Source organism: Haliotis rufescens, unplaced genomic scaffold, assembly GCF_023055435.1.
Source record: "Haliotis rufescens isolate VD_foot unplaced genomic scaffold, xgHalRufe1.0.p SCAF_12, whole genome shotgun sequence".
In the NCBI taxonomy this organism is placed as follows: domain Eukaryota; kingdom Metazoa; phylum Mollusca; class Gastropoda; order Lepetellida; family Haliotidae; genus Haliotis; species Haliotis rufescens.
This window is the reverse complement of record NW_025963802.1, coordinates 15,595,880-15,608,168: the sequence shown is the minus strand read 5'-3', so window position 1 is coordinate 15,608,168 and position 12,289 is coordinate 15,595,880. Positions and strand designations below refer to the sequence as shown.

Below are 12,289 nucleotides of genomic sequence, written 5' to 3'. Positions count from 1 at the left end.
CCCCCTGCCCGACAGTCGGGTTATATTTCATATGTGAAAATATTCTAAATATTACCCGATGATAAGCATTAATTCACATGTAAAGATGAATGATAAAATGTAACCAAAAAGAAACCCCATTAGCTTTTAGACAACCTAAAATTTAGGCCCTATTTAGGAATAAGGATATTTACATGATGTATTCTAGGATATTAAATACAAATCTGACCTAAAAAGTGTTTGCTATTTCTTTTCTTGCATTACTTCATGTTCAATGAATTCAATTTAAAGTTTTAATTAAATTAGCCTGAGAAACATATGATTATAGTGGGCGGGCAGGTTTTGGTCAGGGCTGGCAAGTATTTGAGCTAGCCAGTCCTGTGGTCTGGCTGAAATTTTTGGGAGTTTCATACCCTGTTATAAGAGAGTCAACCTTGACTCTTTGAAGACTCCGTAAAATACATTCGTAAGAAAAACCAAACAATTTTATGTGCAGGTCAGATTTGTTTCTCGTTTCCATTTACTTGTTTGTTATACGGCCAACAACATGTTGATGAAGATAGGTAATGGTCGAATGATCTTCGCAACCCCTTACACAACGGTAGGTTTGTGTGATATGTATGTTGATTCTATCAACCAAGAAATTGGATTTGGAAGCACCAAAAATAGAGTCACCTTTTAAGCCGGGGGTATGTCACCCGATCCTACAAAATGTTCAAACTCCTGGATCCGACTCTGCCCAAAGGAAGTCCTGATAGAAAATGTGGCTAAGGTCACACATTTATTGTTTGTTTGTCTTGTTTATTTGGTCAAGGGTAAAGAGATAGCAGCCAGGTTGGTTAAACTCATTATCTTTGGCCATATCTTACGATGGGATTTAAGTGAACAGATAATAAGGTTCACAGAATTTGACTTTTTCCTTCGTTTAAACAGAACCTTGGTTGGAAGGAGTTTTGCCAAGGTTTCTTGTTTGTTGTTCAACGCCGCACTCAGCAATATTCCAGCTATATGACAGCGGTCTGTAAATAATTGAGTCTGAACCAGACAATCTAGTGATTGACATCATGAGCATCGATCCTCACAATTGGGATACGATGACATGCATCAACCGAGTCACCGAGCCTGACCACCCGATCCCGTTAGTCGCCTCTTATGACAAGCATTGGTTGTTGAAGACCAATTCCCATGGTGTATGTTGGCAACATAGAAATAGACAACCTAAATACATGTATAGAAACTTGAAAGCCAACAATATGTGTTTTGAGATTTTCAGTACCCAGAAACTTAATGTTAAGATTTCTATGTGTTGAATACTCACTAACATCAGTGAAATTTGAAAACACATAATGTCTATTGGCCTTTCTAACAAAAGTCCCTTAGTCCTCTGTCTAAGCATGCTACAGTTTAATATGGATATCACTAAGACACAGCATGCTGACTCTGAGCCGACCAATCCTTGTTTTATACCTTTTATGCTGATCCCAGGTAGGGTAACGCCAAGTACTATCTTCTAACATCGTTTGTAAGATCTAACCACCGACCTTATGCACGATGTTGGAGGACTCCTAAAGTAATCCTGATGTAGACGTTACCTCTCTGGTTCTGGTGCTGACACACCAACTAACACCAACACTAGAATACATGACCAGCAAATCCTGCCATCTAAGGGACACAACTCTACATTTCACCCATACCCTGACTACCCTTAATAACAGCGACAAAACCCTTTCCATATTCCATAGAAAATCTGCTAAAAGCAGTCACGATTCCGACTATATCATGAGCATGTGTTTATGATTCACTGTCAAGTAGTTGTGTCACTTACAGATTTTGAATATTTTTTTCGCATTTTACCTTTAAGTATAATTCATGTACATAAATAAATGCAGTTTTAGTCATCTTATTTTATTGCTCAGCCTACCTTAAACACAACACTATCAGTCACAGCTCTTTTTCTAAAGTTTGGTTTTCAATATTGTAGTACATGTATGGAGTCAAGTCACAAAAACGCAAATGCTACAGAAAAGCATGCATTCATTCCATGCCAAAGTTGACTTATATGCAAGCCCCATGCATTTCACAACCCAAGAATGGGTATAAAAACATGTGCGTTAACGGGATTCCATATGCATTGTTTAGCATCGTGCTGACAACAACCACTCAGAAAAACAACAAAATTACGCAGTTATTCAACATTACAAAATGCAACGCCTGTCCAAAGATGAGTGACTGCGAGCCATTGGTACACTTGAAGCAGGATCGAGTCAACGTGATGTTGCAAAACAATTTATCATCCACAGAAACACCATTTGGTGTTTATGGCAACGTTGGCAACAGATGAATGCGGTGAGAGACCATCCTCGGAGTGGCAGGCCATGCGTAACCAATAATCGACAAGACAACTGGATTCGAACAACACACCTACGAAATTGATTCCAGCCAGCAACAGTGACTGCAAGAAGCATCCCTGGTCTTCGACGAATATCTTCACAAACCGTATGTTGTCGCCTCAGATGTGCAGGGATTTTCGCCAGAAGACCCGCCAGACGTCCCATTTTGACAGGAAACCACCGTCAAGCACGTCTACAGTGGTGCAGACAGCGTCTACGCTGGACGGCCATGCAGTGGGGACAAGTTCTATTCACTGACGAGTCTCGTTTTCACCTCGTGTGTACTGACGTCGAGGTGAACGTTACGTCAATCATTGTGTCATGGAAGAAGATCAGTTTGGGGGCGGCAGCATTATGGTACTGGGTGGGATTACAGCAAGACAGAGGACCCGTTTGATAGTTGTAGAGGGAAATCTCAATGGACAGCGCTACTGCGACGAGATCATCGGCCCTGTTGTTCTACCGTTTTTGCGTCGTCATGGCCAAGGCATTACCTTTCAACATGACAACGCCCGGCCCCATATTGCTCGACTTGTCCAGGATTCTCTTCAACAAAACAACGTGGATGTCATCCCCTGGCCAGATCGCTCCACTGATCTCTCACCAATCGAGCACATGTGGGATGAGATGGATCGGTGCCTTCAACATCAACCACGTGTTCCACAGACCCTCCAGGAACTTCGAAACATGCTCCATCAGATATGGACAGATATCCCACAGGACTTTGTGCGACGCCTGGTCCATTCCACGAGACGAAGATGTGTTGCTTGCATAGCAACCAGAGGTGGACACACGCGCTATTGATTTGTAAATTGACATTTTGGCATGTTCATGGTTTTTATGAAATCACACATTTTCTGAAGTCAGTATGGCAAATTAAACCATTTGAACACTTACAGGAGTCTTTTATCTGTTGCAAACCGAAATTGTTTCAGATTTGGTAAAAAACATAACTTTGCATTAAATCTTATTCACTGTCACAGGAACTTTTGTTGTTCAGTATATAAGTGCATGAGTGAGTATGGTTTAAAGTTTCTTTTTACAGTATTCCAGCAATATGGCGGGGGACACTAGAAATGGGCTTCACACATTATATCCTTGGGAGGATTCAAACCTAGACCTTTGACATGACAAGTGAATGCATTAACCATTAGGCTACCCCACCCCCCATCACAAAATGAACTGACTTAAAATATAAATAATAAACTTTATTCACTGTGTACTGGCAACATTTGTATTCATTAAAAACAAACGCTTGTTATTATGTACAGATCTGTTGGTACAACAACAATACAATGGACGGTTTCATTAAATATCAAATCTTATTAATTATTTACAAAGTTGTTTGCACAATAACAATATAAGGGACGGTTTCATTAGATATCACAGCAGAAATAATAATGCAAATAGCTCTTTATTCCATCATGTTGTCATGGCAATTGCATTGGCTCCACGGAGGCCACTGGCGGATTTACTACTGGCAACTCCTTGTGATAATACTCTTGCATTTTTCTCCCTTGACTGTTCAAGTTCCTGCCATCGATTCTGCTCAAGGCAATGCTGCAATGGAGATAACACAAGTGAAAGTACAACATTCGTATCATGGCAGTCTGTAATAAAAACAATAGTATGGGTCAGTGGTTGAGTGCATGACGTATAAGATGTAGGGTTCAATGATACACCAGTGAATATCATAACCACCCAATCCGCAGTTGGCTCTCAGCATGTGATCCTGAAATCCAGATTGAGTGAGTCTCTCCTTTAAACGGTATTTCATTTTTTTCACAGGGTGCCAGATGGACGTCGGACCAAAGCCCAAAATGAAGTCTCAGATGTTTACCACTTTGTGAAAACCATGAACTCAAGTATGGTGCTGACAAACCTAAAAACATAATCAGGTCAAATTCACATTGGTTTCAAGCATGCACAAGGGAAGCAACTCTGTACAGCAAATTGCGGTGCCTTGAACAAATAGGCTACCTTTCCTTGACACCCAGCAGGGGGAGGGGTTAGTATACAGGGGAAACAGCAGGGGGAGGGGTTAGTGTACAGGGGAAACACAGCAGGGGGAGGGGTTAGTGTACAGGGGAAACACAGCAGGGGGAGGGGTTAGTGTACAGGGGAAACACAGCAGGGGGAGGGGTTAGTGTACAGGGGAAACACAGCAGGGGGAGGAGTTAGTGTACAGGGGAAACACAGCAGGGGGAGGGGTTAGTGTACAGGGGAAACACAGCCGGGGGAGGGGTTAGTGTACAGGGGAAACACAGCAGGGGGAGGGGTTAGTGTACAGGGGAAACAGCAGGGGGAGGGGTTAGTGTACAGGGGAAACACAGCAGGGGGAGGGGTTAGTGTACAGGGGAAACACAGCAGGGGGAGGAGTTAGTGTACAGGGGAAACACAGCAGGGGGAGGGGTTAGTGTACAGGGGAAACACAGCAGGGGGAGGGGTTAGTGTACAGGGGAAACACAGCAGGGGGAGGGGTTAGTGTACAGGGGAAACACAGCAGGGGGAGGAGTTAGTGTACAGGGGAAACACAGCAGGGGGAGGGGTTAGTGTACAGGGGAAACAGCAGGGGGAGGGGTTAGTGTACAGGGGAAACACAGCAGGGGGAGGGGTTAGTGTACATCAGGAGAAACACAAACAAACCTTCTGGTGGATGAGGCTACGCGTCCTCAGAGCCGAATGGCGACTGGCCACCAGTTTTGCATTTGCTTGTTCCTGAAGTCTCTCAGCCTTCTTCTCCTCCAGGCGGCGCTGCAGCTCTGTCAGCTTCTCATCCTTGACCTCTACCTTCACGCCACGCATCTTCTTCCTCTCCTCATGCCTGCAGTGACAAACAGTCATGTACAGACCTTACATAGCCTCAGGACATCCACCCACTGAGTGCCAGTAATTTACCAGGAAAATTGGCCATGTACCAGTAAAATTAAACCCTACTGGTATTTTTAAGTGTTGCCGGTCCAGTGAACACAGAAGGACTGCTAGTGTTTTATTTGCACAAAATATTTACGGCTAAAAAAAGTCTTGGTTCTCAGGCACCGCCCGCATCATCATAAAGTTTGCCGTACATTTCGTTTTTATTTTCATTTTTAAAAGAACCTATAAAATCCTTCAATTTTCCAAGTCCAACGGTAGTCAAATACTGTATTCCAGTAATTTACTCATCAAGGAATACATTTATGTAGGGAGGCCCTTTCCCAGGTTGATTGTATTTGGTTACACAACTATTTACATAGTAGTTTGAACTAAGAAAAATAATGAAACACCACCCGCACTATATTTTCAAAAAACAATTCTTTTATTTTTTAAGCCTTAGGCATACAGGCTTAAGGTTTTAATTCCCACATGGGTACAGTGTGTGAAGACATATCTAGTGTCCCTTGCAGGAATATTATTTGGCTCCCCATCCAATTTACAATGTGATCAAGTTGTGAGCGCATGTTTGAATCTCCAGAAATAACGTCATGATAGAACAATGTTCATCGTTATTTGCGATTTACCCTAGGATAGCTCAGCGGATAAAGCATTCCCTCTTCACGCTGAAGAAACAGGTTCGACTCCCCACATGGTTACAATGTGTAAAGCCTGTTTCTGATGTCCTCTCCGTGATATTGCTGGAATATTGCTAAAAGCGGCATCCAAACTCACTCACCAACTATGAATAAATGTACATTTACCTAAAATAATCCAGATAGTGAGGTATTTCAGGTTATGCTGTTATACCGTATTCGACTTAATAAGCGCCCAGGGCACTCTCAAAATTAGAAATAGGGGGCTGTTATTAGAACATCATTTTGGTGAAAGAAGACCAGAGTTGAAACATAAATTTCGTGGTTTATGCTGACAGCCTGAAATGTTTATGTACAACAGATATATTTTTCCAGAATTTAATTGTCCATAATTAAGGGTGCATATAACACACGAGTACGTAATATACGTGAATAAATAAGTCTTGTGTACATTGATCAATCGGAAGAGGTGCTTATTGGGATTGTTCACTAGCCAATATATTAGCAAATATTGTCGTGGGCGCTTATTACGTCGAATACGGTAATAGAGATGGTTGGACTTACTTGAGAGCAGCTGACCTCGTCAACTCTGTGCGGTGTTTCGAGATCGTTTCCAGTGTATCCAACAGAAGCTGATCTTTGGCCTACAGAGACACATAGGAACACGTGATTTGTTTGTTATTTTATGCTATAAAAATGTCAGCAACATTCTACTATATCCTGGCAGCCTGTAATTAATCAAGATGGGATCAGACAACCAGTGGGTCTGATCAAAGATGCAGGTTGTCATTGTAGAAGGACACGTAATCAGCAGAGTGCTGAGAACCTGTGAGGAAAAGAGGAAACACTGTAGTTGAAGGACCTTTTACAATGGTTAAAGGGCAAGTTCACACGGAAATGAACCAATTTTTCTTGTACTTTTTCCACATTAAAAGTGTTAACATAGAAGTGTCATAGACAAAAATATAAAAACATCAAATTTAATTAACATATTTTTTGCATTAAAACGATTTATATTTGTCACATTTACCAAGTGTTCTATTTCCATAACAGAAACACCATGGCTTATGCCCCTTGCAATATGACGTCATTGGTGCCAATTGATAAACATTATGACGTCATCATGCTTTGTTAGAGCCGCTTCACGTGGTGTAGGTACAGTTTTGTGATTCTAGCGTCTCAGATGCCAGCCAGAATTGTGTTATGCTGAGTCACCACTGCGCCGAGTGTGTCGTAGACCATGTTGTTTTACCGCAAACTGGTCCTTGATATCTTTTGCGTTGAGAATAGACAGGGACCCAGTTGAATTGGCACCAATTACGTCATAATCTAAGGGGGATAACTCAGGCCTATTTCGCTTGTAAAACGAAGGCTTCATAACGGCATATCATTTTAACACTATTGTGAGCTTCCTACTTTCACTGTGAAAAAAAATGAGTGTATATTTTCAAACACAGATACTAACTAATTCTAAAATTGCGTTTTGTTTAGAAAAAGAAAGAAAGTGATTTTTGCGTGTACACTTCCTCTTTAAAACAGACAATGATGCCAACTTAAGCAAGAAATCCTCAAATATTTCTGTTTATATCCCCTGGTGTTTATACAAGAACATTGCATTCAAAAGAAAAATCTTAAATTGTATTGACCAAAATGAAAACTAACCTTAGATAATACATGGAACTGTTTAGTCACTTGACTTGATGAATTTAATTTGGACTCGACTTAGTTTGACAATAGATTACAAACATAAAGTAAGAAAATTCTTTAGATATTGGTACTTTGATAACACAGCTCAAAGAGGGGTGTGCTGACCTGTTTGGATGCAAGGATATCGTCACGGCGACGCTCTTCCTCCTCCTTTTGGGATGTCTTCATGAGACACAGCCGCTCTTGTAGCTGCACAACAGAACACACACAACTAACTCTGTGTACTCCCAAAGGTTGTACAGCATGCCTAAATCGACAATCAATCCTTTCTACATATGCTTTATTATTCAGAGAGCTGAAATAGTTTTAATTGTTCAAAGACATTTATTGGGAACAGAATAGGGTACAAATATTCAAAATGATGAAATCCAGAAATAACAACAGCTGTTAAATATTAATGATGACAAACAATTAGCCGTCTTTAAATTACTAATTATTGTGAAACAAGAAATTCACTGCAATATTTTAGTGGATGAAACCAAATATTTGCTGCTGAGCCTTTGCGAGTCTATATGAAAACAATGTTTGTTTGTTGTTTAACGCCATTCAGTAATATTTCAAGCTATGTGATGGCAGTCTGTAAACAATCAGATCTGGACAAGACAATCCAGTGATTGACATAAAGAGCGTCAATCTACGCAATTGGGTCATGCGTCAACCAAGTCGGCGAGCCTGACCACCCGATCCCGTTAGTTGCCCTGATTACAATAGACTTACCTCAGCTATGGACATCTCACTCAGCAGCCCCATGCCTGCTGTAGATGTCAGGTCCACAAACTTCTGTCTGATTGCCGGGACGGCCTCCATTGCACGTATCTGATGGATTAGCTCCATCTTGCGCCTCATCTCAATCTCCGCCTGAAACAAAGTGCCGGAGAATGTCACCATGTAAGGCCAGTGACTGGCCTCTCCAACAGTTCTCTTCTCCACTGTCTGCCTCACAGTCCCTCCACCATATTACTTCCCCTTCAGCCCAGCCCTAACCCTAAATGAAGCAAGTCTAGATTTTCCACATTTCATCCTATCTCACTGGGGCTCCTTTTTAATTCCAAAGAAATTGTCTGTTTGTATCAATAATCTATCTTCACCCTGTCGGAATGTTTTGTAAGCTCAGTTCAAAGTCATCAACTTGTGCTTTTAATATTTACATCTCCCTGTAGCTAGTGTTAGAATATTGGGGCAATTCAAAGTTAGAGTAGAATCAAGCTTACCGTATTCGATGTACTAAGCGCCCCGCTCTAATAAGCGCCCATGGCGATATTTGCTAATATATTGGCTAGTGAACAATCCCAATTAGCACCCCTTCCAATTGATCAATGTACACAAGGCTTATTTATACGCGTATAATACACACTCCCCTTAATTATGGGGAATTTAATTCTGGAAAAATATATCTATCGTACATAAACATTTCAGGCTGTCAGCATAAACCACCAAAATTTATCTTTCACCAAAATAATATTCTAATAAGAGCCCCCTATTCCTAATTTTGAGAGTGCCCTGGGCGCTTATTACGTCGAATACAGTATTTGTTGTACTTGTTCAGGGGATTTTGCATTGAATCATACATTCTGTACTAAGAAGAAATAACTGTTTCATTTGTAATATAAAATATCCATCGCTTCTGCAAATAAATAACTCAGTCAATCACCCAACTACTTTTCATTAAGAGAGAGCCATTCACAGACTACTTTTCATTAATGTGCAGAGCTCCAGATAAGCTGCGTATCTGCGTTAAATACACACCAGAAATGCAGAAATTTGCAGTGAAATAAAATTCAAGCGTATCAAATACGCAATGAACATTACAGATACGCTACAAAAAAACAACTAGCGCGTATCATCAAAATATTGTGAAGTAACCCTACATATTTGATTAGCAAATCAGCAACTTATTTTGAAATTATATACGGACATTCCGTCAACCTTGCCAAACTCCACGATGACAGTTACATCATGATCATTTGCCATCACACTTTCTTGTGGAAGTATCGCGGTATTTTTGAGTCCTATAAAGCTCTCAAACCTACACGACAACAGTTTGCAGGGACTAGATGAATAGTGTTTTTAAATATTTAACTTAAATACCCACATGTGTAAAAACTAGTGAGTAACAGAAATTTGAATACCCAGATAGAATTACTGATACCCAATGATTTTAAAATGCATGGGTAAAATACCCACAACACCAAAAGCTTATTTGGAGCTCTGTAATGTGGCAAACATAAAGGTCTGGATTCATGTGTGAAATCTATGACCTGACAACAATACGCTGTTTACACACACACACACTAACACACACTAACACACACCGACACTAACACACACACATACTAACACACACACATACTATTAGTATCTCAACTAGTTGTGGACAGTTGACAGTGAAGAAGACTTTTGTTGAAAATCTAAAGATATTTATTGTGTGATGACATATGAAATATAGGATTTCTGGCAATGATGTAATAGAGGTTTTGTATTTGAAGGTGTTAAGGAAAAGTATGCAGGTCTGTGTTTGCAGTGGCTAAAGACTGCTCCATGCATTTGATCTGTTATTACTTAAAAAAAAGATGTGATTTTTGATCATGCTTATCATTCAATGTTTTTTAATGTTCTTTTCCATCAAGTATGTTTATATTTTCCATTTGTAGCTCTTGGCTGTGGTCAGTTTTAAAAACAACAACAAGCAATTACATCAGTCCTATTCATACCTTCTCCAAAGCTTTCCTCATCAGCTCTCGACTCTCCTCGGTCACCTCCTGAACTGTAGACAAGAAAAATATACATGATGAACAACACATCACAGAGTTTCAATGTAAGAGAGCTGATTATACTCATAGTAAAAAGTCAAAGGAAAACGCATAATTCAGAGACTTTCAACCTCAACAGCGATACAAATGAGTGAATGTTGTTCTACTCAGCAGTCAGCAATATTTCACCCCTACAACAACAACCTGTTAATAATGAAGTCAAGGACAGACAAGCTGTTGTTCATGTAATGAGTAATGTCCAGTGCCCCGGGGTATATGATGACAAGCAATAAACCAAGTCACTGAACCTGACCACGCCATCTGATGTAGTCATGTCTTACCACAAACATTACAGTGCTGGGGACCCAGCCTAACCCAAGTCTCCACAGGGTAGTACATTGCAAGTATATCAACTATCATTTCATAACTTCAGACTGCCCATTTGACAAGACAGTGAAGGCAACCATGATAGAAAGTATTGTGATTGTCTTTTACAAGCTTACATGGGACAAATTCTACCCATAATTCCCATGGGGGCAATATGACAAGCACAGCTTACATGGGACCAAATCCACCGATAATTCCCATTGCAGGGCAATATGAGAAGCACAGCTTACTTGGGACAAATTCTACCCATTATTCCCATTGCAGGGCAATATGACAAGCATATATTATTTGGGACCGATTCCACTGATAATTCCCATTGCAGGGCAATATGACAAGCACAGCTTACTTGAGACAAATTCTACCCATAATTCCCATGGGGGCAATATGAGAAGAATAGCTTACACGGGACAAATTCCACCCATAATTCCCATGGGGGCAATATGACAAGCACAGCTTACATGGGACCAAATCCACCGATAATTCCCATTGCAGGGCAATATGAGAAGCACAGATTACTTGGGACAAATTCTACCCATTATTCCCATTGCAGGGCAATATGACAAGATATATTATTTGGGACCAATTCCACTGATAATTCCCATTGCAGGGCAATATGACAAGCACAGCTTACTTGAGACAAATTCTACCCATAATTCCCATGGGGGCAATATGAGAAGAATAGCTTACACGGGACAAATTCCACCCATAATTCCCATTGGGCAATATGACAAGCACAGCTTACATGGGACCAAATCCACCGATAATTCCCATTGCAGGGCAATATGAGAAGCACAGATTACTTGGGACAAATTCTACCCATTATTCCCATTGCAGGGCAATATGACAAGATATATTATTTGGGACCAATTCCACTGATAATTCCCATTGCAGGGCAATATGACAAGCACAGCTTACTTGAGACAAATTCTACCCATAATTCCCATGTGGGCAATATGAGAAGAATAGCTTACACGGGACAAATTTCACCCATAATTCCCATTGCAGGGCAATATGACAAGCACAGCTTACACGGGACAAATTCTACCCATTATTCCCATTGCAGGGCAATATGACAAGCGTATATTTTTTGGGACCAATTCCACTGATAATTCCCAATGCAGGGCAATAGGACAAGCACAGCTTACTTGAGACAAATTCTACCCATAATTCCCATGTGAGCAATATGAGAAGAATAGCTTACACGGGACAAATTCCACCCATAATTCCCATGGGGGCGAGATGAGAAGCACAGCTTACTTGGGACAAATTCTACCCATTATTCCCATGGGGGCAATATGACAAGCACAGCTTACACGGGACAAATTCCACCCATAATTCCCATGGGGGCAATATGACAAGCACAGCTTACATGGGACCAAATCCACCGATAATTCCCATTGCAGGGCAATATGAGAAGCACAGCTTACTTGGGACAAATTCTACCCATTATTCCCATTGCAGGGCAATATGACAAGCATATATTATTTGGGACCAATTCCACTGATAATTCCCATTGCAGGGCAATAGGACAAGCACAGCTTACTTGAGACAAATTCTACCCATAATT

At 40.8% G+C, this 12,289-nt stretch overlaps 1 protein-coding gene across 1 annotated transcript in view; it reads right to left on the bottom strand.

The window, feature by feature from the left end:
• Nucleotides 1-3,562: 3,562 nt before the first annotated feature.
• The window catches only part of LOC124146083 (cilia- and flagella-associated protein 99-like), a 47,164-nt gene continuing 38,437 nt past the window's right edge, over nt 3,563-12,289 (bottom strand). Inside the window, exons 13-18 of the mRNA XM_046516152.2 lie at nt 10,297-10,349; nt 8,303-8,443; nt 7,691-7,774; nt 6,443-6,522; nt 5,016-5,193; nt 3,563-3,929 (exon numbers count right to left, since the gene is read on the bottom strand). Of these exons, the coding sequence (XP_046372108.2) occupies nt 3,792-3,929; nt 5,016-5,193; nt 6,443-6,522; nt 7,691-7,774; nt 8,303-8,443; nt 10,297-10,349 (674 nt within the window). The 3' untranslated portion in view covers nt 3,563-3,791. The remainder of the gene's footprint in view (nt 3,930-5,015; nt 5,194-6,442; nt 6,523-7,690; nt 7,775-8,302; nt 8,444-10,296; nt 10,350-12,289) is intronic.